The 27,906-nt window shown below is 39.1% G+C and overlaps 2 protein-coding genes across 3 annotated transcripts in view; one reads left to right on the top strand and one right to left on the bottom strand.

Annotated features, from left to right (window-relative positions):
• adgrd2 (adhesion G protein-coupled receptor D2) overlaps window positions 1-5,051 on the top strand; it is a 43,245-nt gene extending 38,194 nt beyond the window's left edge. For both annotated transcript variants that reach the window (XM_086207079.1, XM_086207078.1), the window contains exon 25: window positions 650-5,051. In XM_086207079.1, coding sequence (XP_086063205.1) covers window positions 650-657 — 8 coding nt within the window. In that variant the 3' untranslated portion in view covers window positions 658-5,051. The remainder of the gene's footprint in view (window positions 1-649) is intronic.
• LOC147260472 (nuclear receptor subfamily 5 group A member 2-like) lies at window positions 4,852-27,864 on the bottom strand. Its single transcript, XM_086207080.1, has 7 exons — window positions 27,663-27,864; window positions 25,973-26,091; window positions 25,482-25,623; window positions 24,189-24,844; window positions 11,781-11,900; window positions 10,278-10,425; window positions 4,852-7,984 (listed from the first exon to the last, which is right to left on the bottom strand). The coding sequence occupies exons 1-7, from the start codon at window positions 27,754-27,756 to the stop codon at window positions 7,731-7,733; spliced, it is 1,533 nt and encodes a 510-aa protein (XP_086063206.1). The 5' UTR covers window positions 27,757-27,864; the 3' UTR covers window positions 4,852-7,730.
• Between the last annotated feature and the right edge of the window lie 42 nt (window positions 27,865-27,906).

Genomic DNA, 27,906 nt, shown 5'->3' with positions numbered 1-27,906 from the left:
AAGTGTGAAATTTTTTTTTTTTAAAGCCCTAAGAACTCTGTAGAAAAAGTATTTCTTTAGGACTCAATATGAATATAATGAGCTTCTACAACTAAATGGGGATTGCAAAGAGTGGATGAGTGAGTGGATATTATCATTAACAACTGATACAAAGAACTGAACTGGTTTATTTTTCTATGATTGTCTTGATGTACCTGTGCAGTGCAGAGCATTTGACCTGCATGAATTTTGTTGATTTGAATACACAGGCACACACAACAGATGGTCCCTATATCTTCCTGAGGGCTAAGTCACTGCCAATGGCTCTCAATTGCCTGGCAGTCACAAGAATGAAGTTTTAAAATCATTCATTAAATATTTTGCTGTCTGTGAAGAACGCCTGATGGATGGTGTTTAAGTGGTGCTGGGAGTTCATTGTTGACTGATGAGACAAAGACAGAGTTCATTCCCCTAATCAGGAATGGATGTGTCTGGCTATTCACACCATCAGCCATCAACCACTCGAACACCTGCGCTCTCTCTCACTCTGCCTTTCAGCTTTCTCCCCTCTTTTTTTCCTCTTTTGAACACAAACGCTCTCTTGCGATGCTAAAACATTAAATGTTCCGATGCAGTCCTAGCTAATACCTTTCTCTATATTTCAACACAGGTTGTTGAACTGCAAATGGAGCGCATCCTGATACTCAATACACTTAAAGAATTCATCACATTGAAGGGGGGTAAAACTGGACATGTGTGCACACCCGAAGTGCATCACCACCACACACACCAACATTCTGCTGATGTATGGAAAGTCCGACTGATGGAAAGATGAAGACGTGAGCGCAACCTTTCTCTTCACTGCAGCTGTTCTGTTCTCAGATCAGATCAACAATAAACCCTTCATCTCCACACAGACAAGCTGATCTCAAACTTTTTTAACACCCGGCCTTTGTTGTGTCCTGCAACAAAAATTTGGCTGATGTAACAAACTCTTATCTCGGCCGCACTTGAAGTTCTCAGCTCTACAACTTATGTACATAAGTGAGATTTATTTGCCATGTCGATTAGAACAGTGGCTCATTGCAGCAGTAAACTGGAACAGATTTACCTGATCAGAAATACATCACTGAGTACCGTATACGTGTCCAAATGAATGATCAATGTAATGTTGCTTTTCTTAATGAAACTCCAGTCACCTCAACTGCCCTCGAGTGGAGGGAGAGATATTTGCAACAGGAATCAAAAACCGTAAATACAGCTGCAGTCAGCCATGAGGGGCCAAGCAGTTCAGCAGGCAACAGTAGTCATAATAGCTTTAAGCACTGATACCAAGTTTTTTGTCAGATGACCAAAGATTTTTGCTCTCTGCACCACCTCCTATTGGTCAAATGACATTGAATTTTTGCACATCCTTGGGGAGGCGTACCAAGTCATACTACGGATACATCCAAATATCACTGAAATACACCAGCACTTACTTTTTGGATGTTGAGTGAAGGTTATGCTTCTAATAAATTTTAAACTAATAACTTTTGTGAGGTGACCTCCGAAGAGCATCTTAAGTTTCCATCAAATTGGTAGGGGTCAGTGTTGTTGAATTTCTGGTTTCCTCATCTCAATATCAGTGTTTTTTTTTGTTTTTTATGCGTTTTGCTCTACAACCACCAACCGCACCATGAATTTCAGAGCTTAGTCTAGTGGTTTCTAACAAATGGTTAAATGAGACTCCAGAGGTTGTTGTAATCAAATAAAAATGTGTCTCTCCAAAAACAAAAGAAGTGTAAAGATGAGCGGCGGTTACATCATGTGTTTGTGGTGTAGTTCATATGTTACCTCAAACAATGACATTCATACTTCTCGTAACATGAAGTGGTGTTAATTACTGAAGATTATCTTGCAAAACAAAACCTGTGTCCCATTAATTTTTGCCCAAACACAAGGAATATTTTGCGAAACACCAAAATCCAGTGTAAAAATCCTGTTTGCTTTTGCTGGAGGGAGCCAATTGCAGTGCTAACTTACAGGTTGGCCTACAAAAACACATTGTCCCTTCTGCGCTACATTAGCCAAATCCTTTCTTTTATTTATCAGCAGAAACAGTGGTAAGGGTGCCTACAGGGGCAGGTTCCCCTGGAATACTGTGCTACATATGTAGAATCTACAACAGAAACAAGTTTAGGCTGTCGTCTTTACCTAAAGTCCTGACGCAAAAGGTTGAACAACTGTGGGGCTCAATGTTCCAGTCTGATCATCTAGGGCTGTAAGAGCAATTCAAAACAATTCAGTTCCAAAACAAAAACAAAAAAAGATTGATTCTGAGATTTTTATTTATTTATTTTTTTACTTATTTTTGTCCTACCCAGAACACCTTTCGTACTCTTCATGTCTTCCGATTTGGATCCATGGTCCCCCCCCCACCCACTCCTCATTTGCCCAAGCCTGCCTAATTGCTCAAGGTGCAGACATGAAACTTGGTGAAGCAATTCAGATTTCTGTGCTTTTTACTACAGGGTTTTATGAGCTTCAGTAGACACTTTAGCCTGAAGCTGAGGAAAAAGAAGCGCAGTAGCCCAACAAAAGGAAACAAAAACACAACGGGGTATCTCCATAACTTTACTGCTTGGTCCCAATAAAGTCAGGCTGCTGCATCTGCACAGACAGATATGTTTGTAGATGCTTTTATCGAATACTTCGTCTTGCCTAGCAACAGAGGCACCAGCTTTACCAGATTTAACGCTCAAGACAGTTATCTGACCATGAACTGAGTTTTCTACTGGACCTCCATGATGATGGTACCTTGTTATGGTTGCTACAAAATGTGGAACATGTCATTTCCTCCGTGATTTTGTTTGTGCAAATGTCTGTTCTCTCCTCAAACGAAAACTCTCTTTTTACATAAAAAATAGCAGCCTTAATAGGCATACGATCGCAATACATGATATTACTGGTGATTGGTACTATTTAAATGCAATGTCATCATGGATGTCTTGCTGGAAAGTGTGCTAATTGTGTTTCTGTAAGAGTAGCGCTCTCTTCTGTTAGCATCATACAAGATTCTTGTCGCGCTGTAATAGTACGAGTAGCAGCCATTTTGATACTGCACTTTCTATCCAACAGTTGTGAGCACTAAAAGCTTCTTCCAATATGGCTAGCAACATCCTTACATTATGCTGAATGTAGGTCATAAAGTCAGCTGAACAAATCATGTCGCCTGACAACAGCTGACACTGATATTTTGTTGTTGTTTTTAAGTAAATTGCGGTGTTAACCAACCAAAATCTGTCTTCCAAACATCATAATGTTAACATCCATGTAACCTGAAATTTGGACAACTTGTAATTCTGATATTTAGTAAGTTTATAGTTATACTTTATATAAAAATGTCTTTCAAATACTCATAAATAGATTTGTTTTGTTTTATTTTTTTTCCCCCACTTGCATTGCTTCTGTGTGACTCCACACTGCAAAAGAAGCCAGTCACAAATATTTAGCATAACAGTAGTGGCAACTGACTAGTTAAAAGTTTATACATTTTTTTGTAGTTTTTTGTGTTGTTAGCAGTCAGTTGCAATGTATTAGCTCGAGCTGAATATACGCAGCTGTCTTTTAAGTAACGCAGGAAGAAAAAAAAAAGACATTTTTATGAGCTCACAACTCTAGTTTGTGAGTACCTGAAAGGCAAATGCATTTTTCAGGATAAGTGTCTCTACAAGTACAATGTTGGCATTCAATGTCATATGAGTGTTGGATTTTAATGCTAACCTGATTTTAATCATCGACTAAAATTTAGTGTATATCTGATGTTGATTCCAACATCTTTCTGACAAACTGTCTACATGCTGAGTGTCTGTGAATACAAAAGCGGTTTCTAGCTAGCTAGCCCGGCTTACCTGGACTCATGTAGTAGGTGATGTATAGCATAACTGTAAAGTGTTGATGTTCGCGACAAAATTCCAGAAGTTCTCAGAGGGTCAAAAATGTGTTCTCTTAAAGGTACTATTTGTAGCAATCTGAGACGAGCTAGTGATTCACACTCCAATCCACTGGGGGGCAGTAATGTTACCAGAACATTAAGGTGTCCGCCCATATTCGAAGAAACAGGACAAACGATTGTTGCTTTGCTGAGTGCTCGGGACCTAAAAATATGAATTTCCTTCGCTTGAGATACAGGACAAATCTTCGTGCTGCACTTCACTAATGGGACAAACCTTGCATAATGATTCATAGAGTGAGATGACAGATACACATACATCGTCCAGAGTTAGTCTTCCACTTAGAGTGGCCTGTATACGGAGGCAATAAAAGACACTTGGCCACCAGGCAGTAAACATCTGGGGGCATAAAACTATTTTTGTTTCCAAATTTCTGGTCGTATGAGCTAATTTATCCTCTGGAGGATGGTTACTGCCTCTCACAGAACAAGGTAATGTAACAGAACACGACTGACCGATGCTAGCTTGTTCAAGTGCTCACAAATTGTCTCTTTGATTGCAGACAACAGTTTTCATCCATATATTTGGGGATGGAGATTTGAGGAATAGAATTATTATCAATGTCCAGATGTTCCAAATGTCATCATTTGTTGTTAAAATAAAGGGTTTTATATTTTATTGAGGCTATTACGATTGACAGTAAGGTTACTCTATTTTAGAGGCAGTACATTTTGAATTTCTAGCAATGACTTGTTTCTAAAGCAGATTTTAGTGTTTTAGAAAGTAACTGGTGTGAATGATCAAGTGTTTTTTTTTTTTAAACATTTTACGTCAGACAAGGCTAGTGAATGGCCACACCACGACTGCTGTATTCAACTTGTACATAAGCATGAAATTCATGAAATTGAATGAATGATAGCCAACACACAGGTTGAGCTATATTTTATTGAACTTTATTGGTGTGATACTATTACAATAAAATATATTTAAAAGAAACAAAACGCTTTGGTCACTTTCTCATTTGGGAGATTAGGATAGGACCGACTGTCAACCCACAAGAAAACAAAAGTGAAACGAGCAAAAAAACAAAAACAACAAAGGCAATATCAAGAGATTTAGTTCCACAACAGTAGCAATTTGACCTTAACATAAAGCAGAGAACTTTTTCAGTGTTGAAATGTATCTTCATCTTGCAGCAGATATTCACTTCACAACATAAATATACTGTACAGAATGTGAACACACAACAGTCTCAACTGGAAAAACCAAGGTGTTGGTGTAGGTCTGTGTGTGTTTTTAGGCAGACATTTAGTTAAGGCAGGCGGAGTGATTGTCTACGACACCTTGAAATGACTTGACACCTCCATGTAAATCGACGTTGAAGGAATGATTTCAAATGTCCACAGTGAGAAAGTTGAGCTGCACAATATTACAAACACTGCATTAACTGTGTCTTTGTTTTGCAGTTGATCCTGGTGACAGTGAATGTCATTTACATTGTCATCATCGCTGAGAGATTTAAGATGAGCTTTAATACATGATAAGAGTTCGGGGAGGGAAAAAAACAAATAAACTAAAAAAAAATAACTCAAATGGTTGCTTTTCAACACAAAGTGCCACAGGTAACACACTGGCCACAAGAAAGACAAAGTCCAATGTGTTATTTCCATACTCTGAGCCATCATTTAGCTTTCCAAATCCAATATGTCACCAGACATGTCCTGCTCCCAGCAACCACCACTGTATCTACTGTGTTGACTCAAGATATATCACACGTAATTCACCAGTAACTATTTATTGGTGAAGAAAACAAATAACCCAAAAAAATGACAAACCTCCAAAACTAGAAACTGGCTGACATAAGTCTGACGCTTGTTAAATTAAGTGAATTTCTGTTGCAGGATAATACAGATTACTCTGGTCCTGAAATACTCCTGAAATACTAGAATATAGTACTACGAAAAAAGTGTATCATTCTGCTGCTGAAAATAGTCCCTAACAAGTGCACAAATTCCTCTGACAGCTAAAACTACAATCCCCACATAGTTTTAGGAAATTACTGAGCCTTTCTAAAGAAATTACAGGACATATTCATGACATGGTTTGGCCTGGGGAACCACAGATGTGACGAGGACATTTGGGAATATTGACAGTTTTATCAACATCAGTTATTAGTCTTTTTTTTTTCAGACGACAATGACAAAAATATAATCCTTTAACCACTGCAGCAATTTGTTGATCGTTCACCCACCAGTAATGGAAGTGAAATCAAATGTAATTTGAGTTGGAATACCCCAAAATAAATGCTGTATTACTCCCTTGATTAGTTTTTTTTTTCTTCCCCCACAGGAACGCTGTATTCCTCCTGTTTGACAAACTATGGTGAAAAAAAAATGGTGCCCAACTGTTTCAGAGAATTGAGATCCTTTAAAAAAAATTGACAGTTATTCAGAACCAATGAGTTTGGGTCAGAGCCAATGACAGGGTAATACATTCAGACGGTACTGAGCCAGCACCCCGTTAATTTAGTGCAAATATAATTCTGTTAGCCGTCACAATCTCATATCAGTTGAATTGCTGTCCACATCTCGTAACTTTATTGAAAAGTCTGCCTACTACCTATATCTAAGGGTCCGTTGTTTTGGAGACTTAAATCCATCAATACAAATTTTCCAAAAAACAAATGAAATAAGCTTGAAATCAAATACTGACACCAACATATTTTCTCTTTGTGTAAGATTGGAATGTCTATGTAGTGAAAAACTGAAGGGCTTCAAGATTTTTTTTGCTGTTGTTGCTTTTTTTGGCTTTCCTTAAAAAGAAATACAGCAAAATGCTATCGTCATTTATTTCCTCACCTTTTAAATCTCACTTTTTCTTAAAATTTCTGATTTTTTTTGTAATATTTTAGAAGGACAACTGTTTTACCATCTCTGTCTTTTGGCGTAAAGTATCAATATAGTGACATCAAAATTATACTGGACCACATTGTTATTTTTAAGAAGGTTATAACTGAGAGAATTGATCCGCACTCTTTCAAGAATGTCATAAAAATAAAATACGAATTTTCTGGAATACCAAAGTCACGTCCAACTTTTTGATTTACAAAAAAAAAAAAAAATCCTTATTTCCAATTTTCATGCTCTAAAAAGAGCCAATAAAATCCATCTGAAAAAAACTCCATCATAGCTCAAGAAGTAATCATCCACTAGATGGTTCCATGTGAACAGTATCATACCTGTAATTCGAGAGTTCAGCGTTGGCTCACTTAGCACCACATTTAACAATAAAAACTTCTTAAAGAAGTGTTTGACACAGAAGATATTTGGTGTTACAAAATAATGCAGGTCGCAGCCACACAGTCATGTAAGGCAGCATTTTTTCTGTTGCTGCAGGCTATAGTCTCTTCCCCTGGGCAGCTCTGTGAGTTTGGAAAAATCTTTTCTTCGGCGTTGGATTCGTGTGCTTCTTGCGTTAAAAATTCGATTCTGTAACTCTACAGGTTGGTCTAATTTTAGATTTTTGAAAACAGGGTACAAATCCAGTTTAAAAAGGTCGCGTTAATGTAGCTCTGCAGGATATGAAAACATTGACATTCAAAATCTCAAAACTAGCTTGAATACAGAGTGAGCTTTATCAAACTCAAAAGAACTTTTTTTTCCCAACAAAAAGCCTCACAAAGATTAGCCAGAATGAACCTGTCTGTCTTCACTTGAATTCTTTTTTTTCAAATCTCACTCACACTTTCTCTCCCTCTCACACGCAATCTCACCTAGACAAAAAAAACCCCAAAAAACCCCATGCTTTGTACTCTTCTCACACACATGCTCGCTTAGCATGCAGCATCTCGATCAGTAGGTTGTTGCAGGGCACCTCTCCGCTCAGATGCATGTAGCACAAGTAGTCCTCAGCCTGCGTGCTGAGGGAGCGGAGCTCCGGCAGCCGCATCACCAGCTGGCTGAACTTCTCCTGGAACTGTGGGTAGGTAGACAGGGTGTACTCCAGTAGAGCCCCATTCACCTGCTCCTGGACACCCTCCACAAACGGCTGGTTCTCCAGCAGCTTCACATCTGCACACAGGAACGGGGAATCATGGCTTAGTGAAGGGAAACAGGGTTAGTTAGAATCTCAGCTGTAGCAGGGTGGTTCAGGCAGCACAAACCCATCCTGTGCTGCCAAATGCTGTTCAAACACTCTCAAATTCTTATTCAGGAGTAAAGATTTCACTGTTTGCACTAAATACTGGATGTGAATAAGCCATGTAATGCAGGCATTTCATGTTCTTCACTTTAGTGCCTTGGTTGTACTTCCTCAACATACTTTTAACTACAGTGAATTTAAAGAAACTCTCCTGCTCCTCGTCCATGGCATTTCATTCATAACTTAATCCTTAACAAGGCACATATCAAATTTACAAACAGAACAGATTATTTGCATGACACATCTTGTGGATGGTGGAGGTCATAGGACATTTCCATCACCAACGTAACTCAAAAGGAAAATTAGGCTATAGCATCACCACACAGCAGTACTGAAGTGAAGGCAACACAAAACTAGCTGATGGACATTCTTCAAGAAATTCAAATTGTGCATATGAATGTTACTGGGTCAGAACACGGGGATGTGTTGAAACATGCCAAAAATTCTATACTGTTGCTGTGCTTATGGGCCTTCGTGAAGGAGACTTTTCTGTATTTGCTAAAAAATGTGCAACATTGTGATGAACAATTCAGGTTTTTGAATGCTGAGATGTATTTGCACACCAAGCTGCCATTCCGAGGAAGTCCATCATTTTCTTCTAATTCATGGGCATTTCATTTTATCAGCGGTGATATGGAATTTCCTGTATTTCAGAGTATGAAAGGACGAAAATAAGTTTGAACATTACATGCAAATCAGTCATTTCTTGTACAAATGATAACTAATGCGACGTGTGTGTGTGTGTGTGTGCGTGCGTGCGTGCGCATGTTTGGTATAACAGTATGGGATGACGTGCATGTGCATACATGTGTGTGTGCTTGTGTATATGTGTGCGTCTGTATTTGTGCAACAGAGAGAGAGAGAGAGAGAGAGAGAGAGCAAGAGAGGGCAAGGGAGAGAGAGAGAGCGAAAGAGAGAGTGAAACAATAGCGAACCCTTCGGTGGACTGCCATTCAGCATCAGCTGAGCCCATCTTGGAAAATCCATTCACACAGTAATTAAATGTTTTGAATCAATGTTCTGAATCATCTTTTCAAACTGCTTAAGGGCAATTAAATTACCCCCGACAAATCTGACTCTAAAGACGAGGGAGAAGGAGACCACGTACACAGAAGCTGCCGGCAGAGACAGCAAATATTTTCTGCCTATGACAAGTGCTCTCCCCATTCAAAAGCTCTTTGTTCCCTGTCTTGCTAGCGCTAAACAGCAAACACTTCTGGGAATCTGGGCAAGCCACATCTATGCTCTTTCCATCTGCACAAGCCGCTACATGAATGTCAGTCCTGCCATCAAATGATAGACCCATCCATTACTCTTCTTTTGAATGCCATTAGTGGACAATAGAGGAGGATGTCTTTGTTAATATTGGCTTTTCTCAACACTAAGAATTTAATTAAGTGAATTTATAGGAAGGAAAAAAGGCCAGTTGGGAAAACACTTATCCTCATAGATAAATAGTGTAGGTACAACACATGATCAGCAAATGTGACAGCTGCTATTCAGATTCTGCTGAATAGAAGCATGTGTGGCATGAAGCTGATTGATTTTTGCATCAAACCTGCTACTTTGGTCTGAAAATATACAATTTGCAGGCCTATAAAAATTCTTTTTGCTTGATGGACTTGGTGGATCTAACTTGACATACAGCCTGACAAACTCAATACCAAATTACAGTTACAATGAATAGATATCAGATAGCCTATTCCGTATAAACTCCAACAATATCCAACCATTTTCTTTACTGCTTATCCTGTTGGCGGCGGCGGCGGGGAGGGGTGGAGCCCGTCGCCAGTCCGTCGCAGGGCCAACACACATAGACAGACAGACATTCACACTCACAGCCACAGCCACACACCTACGGTTAATTTAGAGTGTCCAATTAGCCTAGTCCCTTCTCGCGCGTCTTTGGACTGGAAGGAAGCCGGAGTACCTGGAGAGAGTCCCAGCAGGCACAGGGAGAACATGCAGACTCCACACAGAAAGATCCCGTGCTGGAGCCTTCTTGCTGTGAGGCGAAAGAGCTAACCATGTACCACCGTGCCGCCCCGCTACAGTAACATTCTCAACAAATGTCTTCACGTCATGCTGACTGAAGTCAGTTATCAGTTGTTGTTTTTTCATTCAATATCACAATCATGACGCTCCAGCTAGAGATTGACTCACTGGGGTTGAACAAGAGTAGGAATTTCAGGCAGGCGATCTCTCTGCGGTCCACCTGCAGTGCCCGAAGCCTCGCCGCCAGCTCCTGACCTCTCTGAACGAGACTAGACAGAGTCGCCTCTCCGTGGGACAGGATGGACGACAGCTCAACCTGAAAACACCACAGCCGCGCAGTTAATTTCTGATTCTCTTGATTCATAAAGCACCAATAAAGCATTTTTAGTCTTGTGGCTATTTTATGGTTTAATTGGATCGGATTTTTCATATTATTTTCTTCTGTATTATATGTTGTGGGGGGGGGGGGGCATTTTTTCAATGTCGTCAATATGTGGAAATAATAAAAATAATTTAAAAAATGACAGCTACATTTGGTACTCCCAATCATTTACAGGGAAATTGTCTTTAAACATAACTTGAACCTAATATCTAATATGAAGTTTTCAATTTTTAGTTTGTAGAAAAATTAAATGTATTAAAAATACCATTTTAATTGTAGGAGCAACTGAACTCTAAGCAAAGAAACTGACGAAACAAGCAGTGCACTACAGGGGACCACGTTTTTATTTTAACGAATAATTATTACACACAGGATATAATTCATAATATAATAAAATCGATGCCTCATTAACATCAGTAATAATTCACGGTGAGTTCTACTGTGAGCTGTGTGTTTGAGAACTTGAAAGATACATTTTACTGAGGTTGAATTAAAATGCTAGAAGACCATAACATCCTTTACTGAATCAAGCTTGTAGCAGTGGAGCGTCCCCGTGTCGCATAGCTGTAAACAGGGAGGGAACAGTTTTAAAGATTTCAACAATTTCTTTTTTTGTATTAAGGAATCAGGTCTGCTCAAGAAGCAGATCAAGATGTATTTGTGTGGGTTTCTGAAGAGACAATTCAACTGTCTTAAAAATAAGCCCCTTTATTCTCCTCTATACTCTTTTCTGGATGTTTCTGGTGTGACGTATGTGTATCACGAGTCATCTAAACATTGTCTTTGAATCACCACTCAAGGTTCAAGGCAGACTTTTAATCCACTCTCTTTCATCCACACTTTGTTGTATTTTTTTGCATGTTCCATTTACTTAGGGCATCTGTTACTTATACTAAATGTTTAAGCTGTGGAAGGAAGTACTTCAACATGCATTTTTCCATTATCCTTAAGACTTGTGTTTTTTTTATATTTTTTATTAGAAAAGAAATGCATTATAAAAAAATCCATTTTCATTTTTCTTTTTTTTATGTAACATTTATATAATTTTTTTAATATAATTTATTGCATTATAACTACCTAAACTAGATCTTTTGAGTCCTCATTTCTTCTATCAATGTTTGTGTGCTTCCATAGTGGTTCAGATGACAACAACAGAGTCATTATACATTGAGTTTTGGTGCAAAATAACAATGTGTGGCTCGGAGTGCAGGGGAAGTGCAGTGCTAGTGAATGAAGCAATGCACTTTTTGATACTGTGCTGGTGGGAAGTCATGCGGGGGAGTTGTTACCTCCTGGCCAGTCACCAACAGGATACTGTCTCCCTTTCCATGTTGCACTTGTCTGAAAATGTGATCCAGGACCAGAAGTTCAGACCAGCAGTTGTGGAGCAGCTTCATTTGATCTCCCACCTCCAGGAAGCAAAAAGACAGAGAGACAGAAAAAAGAAATTCAGTAACTAAATTAACCCTTCAATTTGAGGATTTTGTTCGTACATTCATACATTTTTTGGGGCTTTCAAAACCCTGAAAGTCAGTTTTCATTAAAAACTAAAACGTCCCTGATTATTTATCCATAAATGTCCTTCACAGCTTCTGGATTCATATTGAATCAAGGAAATGAACGTTTTCTTTTCAAATAGTATTTTTCAGTTTAGTGATCCTCATTTATGCTCCAGTTAATATGGTTTGTGGAAGCAGGTCACACACCTGAGCACCCTCTACTATAGGTGATAATTAAAGAATTAATTTAATTTGTATAAGTGTGAGAAATTAGCTTTTCACCCTCCTGTGATGTGCGTTGTCACTAATCTCAGAAGAATAGTAGCACACAAAAAAAAAAAAGAGTTGACCATAAAAGAGACGGTTGATGATTGTTGTGTTACCGTGTCCACAGTCTTGTATTGACAAGTGCGTCTTCACAATGCTCACATCATCCTAACCTTAAGCTCTGCTCTGGGGGATGGGTGTGTATATCTTCAAATTTTCAAATTGAACAACCACCCCCCCCCCCCAACACACACACACACACACACACACAAACACACACACACAAACACACGTAGCAATATTGTCTGTAAAGTGAAGGACACAGCAGTCAATAATTCTGCAGCTCCTAATAGGCCCAGACACACATTCATCTGGCATGGAGCTGACAGAATTACTGTCCATCTGAATCAAACCATATATCAGTTGCAGAAGAGAGGGTCCAATCTCCTACACACTCATCTGAAATGGTGCAGTGGTCGGGGTCTGGGTGTAGAGTGATAAAGGAAGGGGTTAAGGAAGTAAGAGGTCTTGGCGACCTCCTGCGCTTCCTCTCCAAGAGGAGTTGGACTCTCAACTGCAGCCAAAAGAATGACTGAAAAACTCCTCAAACATGCTGGATGTGAGGAGAGGATCTTCATTTTAGACTTCACATGGAGTCTTAGTGCATGTTGGACTACAAGAGTTATAAACCTCTTTAGTATCATGTTTTACCTGCAGGAACCACATTTTAGAAGGTCCTCTCATATCATCTAACAGCTACTGTATAGAGGAAAACATTTATGGCTGTCGAAGATTCAAGGGATGCATCATAATCTTAGTCATAGGCCCCACTCAGTGGCTGACAGAGCTTTCAGAGGAAATGTGACATTAGAAATGTTTAGTTCAAAAGTTTTACGGACAACTGTGCTCAACAAGGAAGAGATGGAGATGACGTAAGCTGGAGAATGTTTACAATATTTTCTAGAATCTCATCACCCTTCCCTTGGTTATTCATAATGCAACCTGCAGAGGAAATACTGATCAAGTCAAGGCATGTCAATTGTATTTGTATTGCGCCAAATCACAACACTCCGTCAATGGATTTGCATCCAACTATTATCACGATCATCCACAGTGACTCCTTCCCAATGTTTGTTGTGGACCATCTTCAAAATTATTTAAAAATTCATTGGTTATCAAAATAATCAAAAGAAAAAAACATTGTTTTTCCATTAAAAAAATGATCTGGTTAGTTAATTTGTTTTCAATAAATCTCCTGATAGAGATAGAATTGACCACATCTGGACTTTTGTTCATATCATGTGCAAACATAATATGGTTAAAACTTCATAATGTTTGTGCAGAAATCTGAATTTCTAAAGCAGTTTGATATATTTGTAGACAAAATTGACAGGAAAAAGCAAAAGTATCTCAAACTTGTATTTAAGTACAGTACTTGAAGATGGTGTGACTGTTAACTAGTGTTCTGATTATTCACCACATAAACATGTCATACCACTGACCAAATGCAATGCAATCCAAAATTTGTATTGCTTTTGTTTACATGATTAAAAAAATGCAATATAACTATCAAACCTCATAATCTTAATGATTGTAACTTATGTCATAATGACACAATAATACCGCCCAAAAAATGTGAACATAATTTGCTCCGTAATATAAGGGGTTAGCGTTAACTAATATTAGCAACAATCCCTCAATCAGGATTGGTAAGCCTTTATCTTCCTAGCTGTGTGAATCGTAACGCTGAGATCAGATACTCTAGTTGTAACCATCACTATTAGGTTACACTTGTACGCAACACATAAAACACACAAACAGTGCATGCCCGTGCAGCAGCTCTCCATCAATTTCAGTGAAAACGTGCTGAGTAACTTTTTCAATTAACCTACGAACAGATAGGCAGCAGTAATATGCAGTATGAAGTCTTCATATACAGTGGGAATTGACTCAACTCCAATGACTGCATATGCAGTGAGAACACCATGGCTGGTCTCAAAGCCTCATAAGGGGGCAGTGAGGCTTGCAATTTCAGGTAAAATGTTACTAAAATCATTTTGTCACCAGGTACAGTGTTGATGATAATGGCCTTTAATTTAGTTCCACATCCCCATTTATCCATCATGCAGGAAATATGTCATGTTTCAGGACTCAGTACCCAGTGCTCGCCTTTGGCCTGTCTTTGAGCTGGAGGGTTTTTGTAAAGTGCAGCAAGGCAGCCAAGTGCCGTTGACATGTGCACTGGCTTGCATGGCCGATTTGACACATAAAAAAATGGGTCAATTTGTGGCTCAGACTGCTGGTCCGCAATTGCTCTGTTAAGTGTTGAGGCTGGGCATAAAAGATTTGCAAGACATATGTTGGCATCTCTCAGACCAGTGTGGTGCCCAAGTGTATCAGAAGGAGCCAGGGTATTCCTTTCGAGTCATCACCCATTTTCCCATCACCTCAGATTTAAAATGATGGCAAATGAAGTGCTAATCAGGAGAGCACATTGTAGCGGACTGCTTTCCCTTTTCTGTTTGTATTGAAAGTTCTGAAAGTTACAATCATCCTCTAACCATAACTAAAGAGCAGATGTAAATCTTCATCTTACCCAATCTTATTTATCTTATTACATGTGATACCCCTCAGTTCATCTTGTCTGAAAAAAGCTGTTACCACTCCTGACTCTTTAAGGCCTCCCTCAGTCTATTTTGATTGGCTAACTTCTGGAAGTCTGCGGAGGGGCAGTTGCGCCTACGGCAATGACCACATAGAAACAGCTACACTGCAGTGGAAAAAAATGTTGCAAACTGAGAGTTTGGAAAAGTCTCAGCCTCTTGCCCTCGGGGTTTACTTAATATGTTTTTACCTCATTGTTTGGAACTTCTGCAGAATTGAATATAAAAATCTGATATCTTAACATTACATACATTTGACAGAAAATAAAAGAAGGGCATATACTGTAGGTCCCCTTTAATAAATCTTGAAAACAGAAGAACAAATACTGTTCCTCTATTTCAAAAGTGCAGTTCTATTTTGCAGCTCTGCCAAATTCTTGAAACCCGCTACTTTGAAATTGCCTTTCATGCAGCCCCCTGCCTCTAGTAGCCAACCCTTTATGCTTTGATTGTGTACACTTCCTCTGCAATATCTGCCATGTTCAACAGGTGAATGGAAGGTCAAACACAAGACATGACAAAGGCCACCTCTGAGGAACTGTGCAAATCAATAGCCCACAATTTAATAACAATGTAGATGAGTAGAGAGCAGAGCTGCAGTAGAGAGCTGACATTCCCCTGTTATCGTCTGCATGGAATGTAATTATCCAGACCAGGGAAACAGTTCTTTCTCCACAGCTTTGTTCTCACTGCATGCTGGCTGCTGACTGCCTGTAAAAATTGTCTAGACTTCATATACAACATGAAGCTCTGAGGATAACATCTAATAAAATATGTATTCTTACTCATACTCAAAACACTGAATATATGGCTAAATATGTTTTCATTTCAATTCTTGTGTTGTCTAACCCTAAGTACATGTTGTACGTTAATGTATCTTAAATATATAATGACATCCTACATGTCTGAGCTCTCAGACAGGGTAATGTTCATTCTTCTATAAATTCAACTGGACATCAAAATGACACTCCAATTTTTTCCCTCTGATTTTTTCTTCAGTGTTATTATTCTAGTGTTTTGCCATTTAACCATTAAATTAATTTCTTATCCAAACACCTTCCTACCTAACATTTTCCCTGATATCTTATTTTATTACCTGGGGTTAATTTGGATCCGGCCCATCTAGGTTTCAGACTGCCCGTGTGAAGTAAATGAACTGAAGAAATAAAAGTTTGTGACCTTCATCTTAACCTCCTCAAAACAATATGTTGTAGTTCATCTCTATTGTTCTCTACTTCTCTACACTGTTTCTTTCAATATAAATTACTCTAAAAGAGATTACAATTGATTCTTACACAACCGTAATCAATAATTCTTTTTACATCCTCAGCTACATGTCTAGTCATTCGTAATAATGTGTATTCTATTAGCTTAGTATCACCTTTACAAAGTCACATTATATTCTGTTTATTTTTATGTTCTTTAAAACAGTAAAATTGTAAAACTTTATTTAGGTGGAGGCTTCATATGCCACTGGAGTTCCTCACTTCCCTCTGTACTTCATATTATTGTTATTTTTCTGTCCTCTGTGTATCTTTTTTAATTGTGCAATCAAAGACTCAAAAATAGATATGAAAGAAAGACAACTTTTTATAGCATTGTATTATGCATGTCAAAAGTACAAATATTTAAAAAAAAAACAATAACGTTCTAGGATAGTCTCACCCATTGACAGGTCATATTCACTTTTCATTGCTGAAAAGCCTAAACCACTAGGAGACCGCATGGACTCTACGGGTTGAAGATTTGGAACGGCTTGTCATGAGTGCCTGCAACTCTAAAACAGAATGAAACATCGCAGTGTCCAAGAAGAAATAGCATCATGACGATGCTCCAACGGGCTTGAAAGCTATGTTGACAACTGTGTGTTTAATACATCTATTTCTGTGGACTGAAGGATTTTTTTCTCTGATCTAAATTACCCCTAACAAGTACATGAAAACACATCAAGCAAATTTTTCGTACATAAAAAATTATTCAAGATCTTTATTTTTTGGGGGGGGGGGGGGGTTAATTATAGTATCTTATCTATATGTACATTTCATGTAGCAAATGTGTGGGAATGAAAGATGAGCAGACTCTGTGCTTCTCTCCTTTATGGTATCTAGATGCTGATGTAGAGGAGTGTTTCAACTGTGTATCTGCATAAAGATACCTTGTTAGCCTGAGAATGAAGGCACATATATCGTCAACATTACAATGTGGTCTTTGTGTCAGAGACAAGGACATTACAAAAGTACCAGTAAAAACACTAATCACTCCACACCATGACATATTAAAAGAGTTGATCAGTTGCAGTCAGCTTTAACCTGCAGAGCAAACAGAAATTGAAAAAAAAAAATCAATATTAATGGAACTAAATTTGCTAATACTTGATAACTTATTTTTTTGCAACAGAAATATTAAGAGCATAAACATACACCGGGACCCCTGTATGGCATTTAAGAATACAGGCTGAGTGGTCATGTGTGAATGAACAGTATTCTCCCCACACCACATGAGCGCAACTGCGCCATGCAAAGAAGATTGGATGTCATTCTCTTTGATTTCTGTGTTACCCCGATGCAAAAAAACGTTGGCTAATACTGTGAATGGTTCGCACAAAAACTCCTTTACACTGCTGCCAAAAGATGTTGGTAAAAAGCCATGTCCAATTACTTGTAGGCTTTATTTATTTGTCTATAGGAGAGGTGTTTGTCGTAAAAAATTTTTTTAAAAACCTGACATTTTAACATGGTGGGCCAACACTTTTATATCACTGAAGCATATTCTTAAACAGCCTTTACTGCTTCTCTTATAATGCATCAAGATCAGCCACTGTGACTGCAAACCTCCACCAAGACTTATAAACTCCTCATTTAATTTAGCAGGTTGGATTTTTAACCATAGGAGCCTGGATGAAAATATATTGTATTTCATATACTTCATTCAAAATGGTGAAAGTTTCCTTGCTGGGAAACAAGAAATGTTTTAAAAAAAAAATGTAAGGGGTTTTTGATTGTGTTGTTTTTCTCAACCAGAACCAGTCAGATCCTCGGTAGAAAACATAATAGTGATTGATAGTTGATGCTTTTCTTCAAGATTCAGTTTCAGTCTGTACAATATGCTCTGACAAGGTTTTGGTTTGTTGTTTTTAAGTACCTGCACACACAAACACACACACACACACACACTATATATAGTGTGTGTGTGTGTGTGTGTTCACTGCTGCTGTTTGTGTGTTCACATGCACACGAGCAGAGAATCCAATTGAAAGAAAGCAGACAAAGTTACAGTCATGCCAGAGGAATTCGAAACATTGACGACTAATGTTGAGTCTCTGTTCATTAGGGTCTGCTTGGTCTGAATCCTGCGAAATAGTTTTCCCAGCTGAAGAATCAAAATACGGTTGGACAAACACATACTAAGCACACAATTAACAAGTAAATGAACCGAGACATGAGGAAAAAGCCTTGTGACCAAACGTCCAAAGATGACTCTGAGTAAAAAAGTAGGATAAAAAAGGTCAAATGACCTGAAGCAATCTCACCACGGCAAAAGAAAATCAGCCAGTTGTTGTAAGTTAAGCAGTTCCAATGGTAGAATCAGTTTTAACATGACTTGTCTACAGATAATTGTCGGCAGAGATGGATTATATTGAGACTCATCAAAGAGGTGATATTTTCGTTCCTGTTGCAGAACCCATCTGTTTTGTCAGAAGAAAAATATAACCCTAAATTTTTTCTTGGTGCTGTTGGTGTTTTCAGCTATATTGTTGGAAGCACCGCCACATTTAACCACAACAGCAGTATCGATTTCTACAGCATAATACCTCAATTTGACTGCCCTAGTAAATCACCCAGGCTGTCACATAGTACAGTTTATCTGTGGCACAACGTACAAAGGTAATCACAGCCAAGGAGATGATCCACTGAGACAGTGATGGATGTCTAATCTTTAACCTACTGTGTGTGTTTGAGTTTTAGTGCATGCGTGTACATGTACAGTAGCTTAGATGTGTTTCCGTTGCTGTATTTGTAACTTAGTAAAATGATTACACCCAAGAATATACAATCCCACATATACGCTAGCCATCATAGAAATATTTAAAATCATCAGTGTTTACCATGATGATTCAAGCCTCAAGCCAGCAATGACTCCACAGAATTGGGTCAAGATAGCTTGAGAGGTATACGGCATCATGACAGAGGCAAACCTGCAGTGGGGAGTCACTAAATGAAGAGCTGGATGACGACAGACCCTGATATGATTGATGTCTGTTGGCTCATGAAGGATCTCCCCAAGAACTCCGGGCTGATTACCTGTCATTCCAACCGAGGATCTATACAAGAGGGTATTCAATTAAAATTCTAAAGGTCCAGTTACTAAAATTTCCTCCCAGCAAAGGTCCAAATCTTATATTGTCACTCGAAATAGTTTACCCCGATGAAAATAAAATCAACAACAAGAAGAAGAAGTCTGAACTTGTATGGCACTTAAACAGAAAACGATAGACTACACTATTGTTTAAGGTAGACCTGTCATACCGTGTTTTCAGTTCGATAATTTTACTTGCCCTCATCGCGGACTTCTGCGTGTACCTTTCCTCAAATGACCCGTGTCATTGCCGCTTTTTATTAACGCCACAGTTTCACAGCACATGAGACACAAAGGTTTTGAACTGGCTGCAGGCAGTATGAACATGTATTAGTCTGTCCATTCATCTTTAAAAGATTGGTTTTCACCTTCTACTTTCCTCATTTTTGAGCAAGCCTTTTTCTCCCCTCCCCCCTCTCTCTTGCTATTCTCCAGTGATGAAAGGTAAACAATCAGTTTGATTGACTTGGCTATGATGACGCTCCTGTTGTATTAACTGGATCAGCTACGCACGCACAAATGATTTATCTTTTTAATAATATTCGAATTGTAACGGGCCCGGACAGAACTGTCACTGGGACAGCGGTCAGCCATTTGGTGATGCCTTATCTATACAAATGATCCTCGATTGGCACACCCGGCCCACTCTCCACCTATTTGTGGCCCTCGAACTGTTATTCCTTCACTGTGTGTTTTGGTTGGGTTTAGATGCCATGTGAAGCCCTTTGAGACAAACTGTTTGCGAAAACGGGCTATACAAATAAAATTGCCTTGCCTTGCCTTGCCTTGCCTTGCCTTAGTGCAATTAAAAAAAAAAATTTTTAATCAGTTTGCTAAACTGAAAGGGAAATTTGGTTTGATTTTAGCATCTATGTTCGTTTGGAATTCCTGAGATCCATGATTCACCATTGGAGAGAAATACATTTTCCTTCTTCCTTGTGGTTCTTTGTGTTTATATTTAAAAAGACCTAAGACCTCAACCCCTTCCTGACATATTGTTTTGGATTCATGACAGGGGTCGGTTTTGTTTAATTCAAATATTTATTTTGATTTATGTCAAAATGGAAATAACATTTTATCTTAGTACTTTTGTTGTTGTTTTGAATGAAAAGGGCTTTTTTTTTGTCTTTTTTCTTTTTTTTTACAATATTACAGTATTATCCCATATGGCCTGACCGATCTCAATAAATGGACCTTTGACTCATTGAAAAAAAATATTTGGGGCCCTTTAGGATTTGTATTTGAGTATCCCTGATCTATATGTGAACTGCATTTTTTTTTTTTTTGGATTCCATATGGGAAACAAAAGTTATTTCAGATTGTGTGTATCCACTGGAAATGTGCATGCGCGTGCACTCACACTCACACTCACACGCGCACACACACACACATACACACAAACACACACTCACACACATTCATGGAAGGCTCATTGGCTCCGCCTTGGAAGAATTGTCAATGAGTTCCCAGTGCTTGAAATGGTCATCGCTAGACAATGTGACATGTCCTTGAGAAAAACTGAGTTTCAAAATCCTTTAATTGCTGGATTATCAGGCAATATACTTTTTTTTGTTTTGTTTTTTTGCTGATATATGGGTTTTTTTGGTTGTGGTTAAATGAACAACGAAAATGAACCAAACTGAAAAAGGTAACCCTAAAACCGTGATATGAACCAATCATTGAATCTGCAAACTGTTCCATCCCTCAGATACAACCAGGAGCCATCCATCCATCCATTTTCTTCTGCTTATTCCTGTTAAGAGTCCCACGCAGGCACAGGGAGAACATGCAAACTCCACACAGGAAGTTCCCGTGCTCGAGCCAGGGCTCAAACCCGGAACCTTCTTGCTGTGAGGCGACAGTGCCAACCACTGCACCATCGTGCCGCCACACAAGAGCCAGTACGAGTGAAAACTCCAGCATAAAACTTGAACACCACAGGGTCAAGGAATCAGCAAAGAGCACCCAAGACCTGACAGACCAACCTCAGTACACATGGAATGACTTCAAAAAACTGAGTCAATCAAGATCTCTTTGTCAGCCAAAAAGCAAAGATCAAACATGTCATATACCAAGGCAATGTCCCATCCCCACTGCTGTTCTGCACAGGACTGAGGACCCTCAGACAAATTATATACATGTTCATAAGTGAAGTTGCTGTGATGGCAAAGACATAGTGCGGAATCTCACAAGCCCTGATTTACTGGATCTATCTCAAACCACCATTAGAGAGCAGAGTTCTGGCCTTGGCAGAAGGAATTTGTGGCTAATTGATACAGTAAAATGTCCAAAGAATGGCAAAACCCCTTTCTATCTATTAATGCATCGAGTACATGCTCCCATGCTTTCTTTTTCAATTGATGTAATTGAAACTATTTCTTCAATAACTGCCTTTGCAGCTCTGTTTAGCCTTTATTATATATCTACCAATGTTAATGATATGGCTTGTTGCTTTGAGAAACGCCATTTTGTGTTTTACAAGCAATGTCACTGACTGTGAGCATAATCAGGGGCTACTACTTTGGGTGGCGTAGACATAGTTGCTTTGATGCCCTTCTAAATTTTAACTCTAAATGCAACCCTTGAGTTCAGGCCAACGGCTACTTTAGCATTGCAATGGGTTCCCCCGACCTGAAGCCAATGGGATTTTGACATAGTTTTTGTGACCACTGCCAAAAAAGAACCTCTGTATACGAGGCTTTACGAGGCTTATATATTTCATTCAGCGTGACACATAAATGTTTCGAAATTCACAAGTTTGTTATTTACTGACGGTTTGTTTTTCAGGAGAACAAATCGTCAATATATTTATGTAGAACTTAGAATTCCATTGACTCTGAGACAAGGCAACAAGACACTAAACAATATTAATCTAGTTCCAGGTTTTAGGACTCATTTCTCCAGTATTGTATAGTAACTTTAAATCGCTTAATTAGTGCAGTTAACAGGGGGCAGACATATTTGAGTCTAGGTGTGGAATGAAAGCCATCAACACATATGCACCATCAGTCATCAGACACCCAAGGATATCTAGTACACCATACAGAGAGGGTTCCTCCGAGACTAACTGCTTCGTGAGAAGAGAAGGCAGAAAATGCGGTGAGGAAAAAAGATGGAACATTATCCAAGACAGAGCCCCTCCATGAAATCTATCAAGAAATCCGAGCAGTGGCCTGAAAAGGCTTGGCTTAAGGAAATGTGTAGATGTTCTGATCATAGCAGTATGCCCTCTTCAGATCAGTGAGTCGCAATCAGACTGTATGCAACTCACAACATTCCAAAACATCTAGAAAACGTCCTAAATCTGCAGATGTGATGCATCTACTTTCACCAGTTTTCACTGGAAGATTCTAAAACTTTTTTGTGTTGGGAACCATTGGTATGAACTTGGCCAAAGAACATGCACTTAGCACCAGATCATCTGAGGCTGGGTCTACCACAGCAAGACCCAAGCTGGGGGCTGTTCAGATCCCGCTAGACAGTTTAGTAAGATGTTGGAGGGTGGGTGGAGTCTATTCTAAGTTGCAATACAAAGACCGTACAGTTTTAAAATACATATTTTCAGATATAGCAAATATACCAAAAATGTATATGATCAAGAAAGCACATGATTTAAAAACCCAATCCTGTCACCGATACAATTTGCAGTAAATCCCCTTCAATAATTACTGATTAACCATCAATCCTGTATTTGCCTCTTTTTTTCACTGCTAATTATGTTTGTCAGGCCAGTTTAAGATGCTAACCAAGAAAACAAACACTGGCACCACCAAACACGCCTGAGAATGGATTAATTTCCAGTGGGAAATCGCGTAACACACCGACAAACTGGTTCTTCGCATCTAGACAGCGTTGTAGTTGACAAGCAGAAGAGAGCAGTAGTGATTGATGTAGCAATCCTGTGCTACATTCAGAATAAAGAGCATGAGGAGTCAAAGGATTGTGCAACATTTTCACCCTGAAAATGAGCCATAAAACGAAATTATTTTTGGAGCATGCACCCTTAGAAGCATGTATAAAACTTAATACTGAAGGGGAACCTGCCATGAATTCTACTTCTATGGGGTTTACCTTCTTTTTTTTGACGCTGTCAGAAAAAGTAATAATTCTACTTCACGTGTTTCATTGAGGTCATAAGGTGGCGGTGTTGTACAGGTTTGTATTATTTTGTTTCCAATACTCCCCCTCTATAGGTGAACGGATCAATGTAATGCAGAGCTCCACACAGAAACTCAATATAAATTATAAAATAATACTTCTCGAACAATGTCAGTCAAAACACCAATATTTTTATAAAGGTAGCAGAGTTGTTGAATTAGGTCACATTCAACTACAAGTGTAAGTTTTTTCAACATCCATCGTCATCTTCCGCTTATTCCTACACATTAAGGGTCGCGGGGGGGGCCGGAGCCTATCCCAGCGTCAACGGGCGAGAGGCAGGGTTCACCCTGGACAGGTCGCCAGTGTTTTTTCAACATGAATAAAAACATTTTTTTTAATCATAAAGACTTTTTACAATGAATCATTACGTACACTTTCAATTATCCTTTTTTGTCTAAAGTCACAATTGTGGGAAACACTTGTTAATGAGTCATCTCTTTTGAGAAAAATCCCATCCATCCATCCATTTTCTTCCACTTATTCCTATTAAGGAATCCTATCCCAGTGGCTACGGGCTACTAGAGGCAGGGTTCACCCTGGACAGGTCACCAGGGCCAACACATATAGACAGACAACCATTCACACCTACAGTCAATTTAAAGCATCAAATTATCCTAGTCCCCAATCGCATGTCTTTGGACGGAGCATACAGCTGAAATGTCTCTAAAAGCAACATTAATTGTAGAGTGCACCAGTGAATAGTGAAACAATTATGTGAGCATGAAGACAGGATAAAATGCACAGTACTCACCCTGAGCTCCTTGAAGAAGATGCAGCTCCGAGCCCACTCCACTATGGAGAACAGTGTCTGGTCTGCCATGCGACACATGAGGCTGAAGGTGCTTGGTTTGTCCTGCCGACCTCGGCCACTCTGCTCCTGCTGCAGATGAGTGACAATCTTATTCTGCACTACCAGCTCATCTGGATCACAGCGCAGCATCTCCAGCACCAGTGGTGGAAGGCTAGGGGGCTGCGGTGAGGTTGAGGTGTACATTTCTGGGTAGGCGTATCCTGTCAAAGACTCAGGTGAGCTTGTGTAGTCAGGACACTCGGCTTTTATCACCCTGCTGGGGAAGGCTGTGTACTGGTATGGCGTGGTAAGGGGCACATGGGACTGCATGGCCATACCCAGGGAAGGAGATCCATAGAGGTTGGCCTCGTAGTCTGTGGGGGTGATGGAGCTTGGGGTGGAGGGGAGGAGACTTTTGGAGATGGTAGGCAAGCTGTGCAGGGCTCCGCTGAAGCCGTAGTCATTCTGTAGAGGGGAGGAAGATGGAGGAGCTGCACTCTCCAGTTTGAAGCCGTTGGATCGTATCAAAGCCTTCTTCTGCTGCTTCAAGGCCCTGTCCCTCTTGTACATGGGGCCAAATTTATTCCTCCCCCCTCGCATGCGGTCTGCACGCACCGCTGTCACAAAAGAGACAAGATGGGAAAAACAGATTGACATGAACCACAGATTGAACTCCACCACACTGACTGCAAGATCTTTTCAAATGAAACTTGTTGAGTATTGTTATGGAATCATACATTAAATATCTTCAATTACTGCTACAAACAGACGAAATGGGAGACATGCTGAACATACTTTCTTTCCTTTTTGGGGCTGAGAAGAATCCCCAGAGTCTGTGTAAATCCATTCCTTCTTGTAGCCTAAATAGAGCTTTTGATTTAAAACAGGGAGTCTCCGGGGTTTTATCAGTGAGTCCAGAATGTGTCCTTTCTCTGTTATGGAAGCAGGTGCTTTCCTGCATTGCTGTCTGGGAATTAATCTCATCCCATGTGTATAAGGAGCAATGAGAGCTACCAGCCAACAAATCAAGAAGGCTGAAGGACCTAGTATACATGTTTGTCCAAGTTAAAATGGAATTTAAAAAGAAAACAGACAGAAGATGGCCTAGCCTTATTTGAATCACTGATTAATATAAAATACAATTCAACTTTTTTTTTCTTCCTTTTTTTGGTTCCTTGCAAATATTGGGTTAATGAAATTGTATCATAGTATAGGCTACTAATCCTGTTTTTATGAAGAAGAAAAAAAGAATACCTTCAAGTCGCATCCCGACGTTGAGGCATTTTTGGAAGCGACAGAACGGACATCTCTTCCTCTGGGTCTTGTCTATTTTACACTCCTGGTTCTCAGCACACGTGTATCTCTTGTTGTTCTGCACTGTCCTTTTGAAGAAGCCCTGAACACGGGTGACACATTACAGTGAGACACTTTGAGAATTCTTTTCTTTACTTTAAATGCGCAAAGTCCGTCCTCGAAATACGGCACCATCGCATTAATTTCGGTTGCACAAAATGAGTTGTTTTATCAGATGAGTTCAAGGTTTTTGTCATTTTATTAACCGGAAAAAATTAAATATATTGAAACACACAAGGGAGAAATTCGTTTCTGGGCTATTATGGCAATAAAGAGAGTCAGTTATTGACAAGCTCTGCAAACAACATAGTTATGGGAGTAGAAGCCGCCGCTGCTCATATAACAAGATATATTCAGCTGTGTGTGTTTCTGTTGGTAGTTTGGATGGTTACCTTGCAGCTCTCGCAGGTGAGCAGACCGTAATGGTATCCAGACACTTTGTCTCCGCACACAGGACACAGCTCTTCCAGGTCATCATCATATGTGTATTCCATAACCTTCAATGTCACACCTGATATACAGAAACGCGCGCGCGAACACGCACACACACACACACACACACACACACACACCCAAAGTCACAAATTCCAAATACACGATGTTGCTATTTAAATTTGATCAATTCAATGTCTTTCGTAATTTTTAACTGGCCTATTGGATCATAAGAATATTTAATATGTTCACATAAAGGCAAAAAATATATACGGATTTTTGCGGAATAAATAGTCCAATGCATTCTGTCAATAAAGTCTATTTTATTTGAATAAAAACAAAACAAAAACAATTTTTTTTCCCACGTGGACTTACATTGTGAAAGTATTTGTAGTACCAAAAACTATCAAAAATTACATAATTCTTTTTGCATACACATTCTATATTTCTATCGATTTAGGTCTGAATAAAATTCAATATAAATCGAATACCATTAAAAACACGATGGGTTTTATATACTGTCTCACTGTCGATATTATTTGATACATTTTCGGAATTATTTTTTTCTCTCTCCCTCTTTTTATTTTTATATTTGCAGTCATCAGTTCCATCAGAGTAAAACCGCTCTCTAAAAGCATAACTTTTATTTTCATTGATTTATGAGACTATAATAAGGTGGATATGATTTAAAACGAGCCCATAACAAAACCAAAAATTCATTTTACTTTTTGTCTCAGCCTAAACTGCAGGCACCGTTCTACGGATGAAGATAAAACTTAAGTAAACTTACTCGACGCGTTTATAAAATAAAAACATTTTGTGCTTAAAGTAAAAATAAATAACGATGATAATAAAAGAAAAAAAAGTATTTCGCTGAGCCACACGTGGTTCGCTGTCCCGCCGATGACGCGGTGAAGCGCCTCCAACACGGTCCGTGTGTGAAATATAGATTATGAACCAATTGTAGATGTATCGGAAAAACAATGAACTGACAAGATATTTCATAAATTAACATGACTGGAATAATGCAGAGAAAGCAATGATTTAGCGGCAGATGTGCGGAAATAGACGGAACAATGCGCGCCACTTAAAAGGTTCGTACTATAATTATATTTGTTGTTAAATTATTATCATAACATGCAGAGTTTCACATTTGGAAAATTCAAGTAAAACATAGACCTAATTTATTGTCATGATTTTTATTATCATGTCATGACGATTAATATTGTTGTGATTATTAGTATTTACAATTTTAGGCTTTCCTGAATTATTAGTTATCTTAGTGTTAATACTTTTTGTTGTAAATCACTATGATTTCCATCTTTGTATCCTTTCCTTTCTATTGAATTTTCACCTTCTAAAAATATCACGGCCATAAAACATTTTTAGAGATTTAAAATGCATCATTTTTAAGACTGTTTGGTTAATTGTATGACATCTTAAAAGAGTGCCTTGCAGCATCTGCCCAATGACCTCATCAGACAATTAGCGGTACAGTGCACAACAGGTTTGTGGATGCATTTGTGTCCATGGTTCCACGGAGCCTTTAAAATACATTTGCATTTGTTGGGATTCGTTGCTGCCATGCCCATCATTAGTGACTGCAATAAGCTTTGAGCGAAAAAACGGAAGGAGAGTGGACAGACCTACCGTGAGCCTTGTCTCCCAACATTTGATGGCAGCCTGTCAGTGATGATTGTCTGATAATTAATATCTGAATGTAGGCGGAACTGCAGCCTTGCATGGGCTGGTAAGGCGAAAGAGAGCAATAACAATCCGGATGAACACAGTCTCTTACAGGGTTGCTTCAGAAGCCTGCCGGGCCGGTAGAACGCGTGCGAAGATGACCATTGAAGAGCTCGGAGTGAAACTCCTTCAGCCCGCTCGCCCTTTA

This window comes from Aulostomus chinensis, chromosome 6 (genome assembly GCF_037954235.1).
Source record: "Aulostomus chinensis isolate RoL2024-O1b breed Wild chromosome 6, RoL_Achi_v1.0, whole genome shotgun sequence".
Lineage (NCBI taxonomy): Eukaryota > Metazoa > Chordata > Actinopteri > Syngnathiformes > Aulostomidae > Aulostomus > Aulostomus chinensis.
The sequence above is the reverse complement of the archived record's forward strand: the minus strand, read 5'-3'. Positions and strand labels throughout refer to the sequence as shown.

Coding starts and splice junctions, on each gene's coding strand:
- LOC147260472 (XM_086207080.1), bottom strand. CDS start 27,756: ATGCAAGGCTGCAGTTCCGCCTACATTCAGATATTAATTATCAGACAA. Junction 25,624..25,972: donor TCACCTGCGAGAGCTGCAAG/GTAACCATCCAA, acceptor ACCCGTGTTCAG/GGCTTCTTCAAAAGGACAGT. Junction 7,985..10,277: donor CCTACTCTTGTTCAACCCCA/GTGAGTCAATCT, acceptor TCCTGTGTGCAG/ATGTGAAGCTGCTGGAGAAC.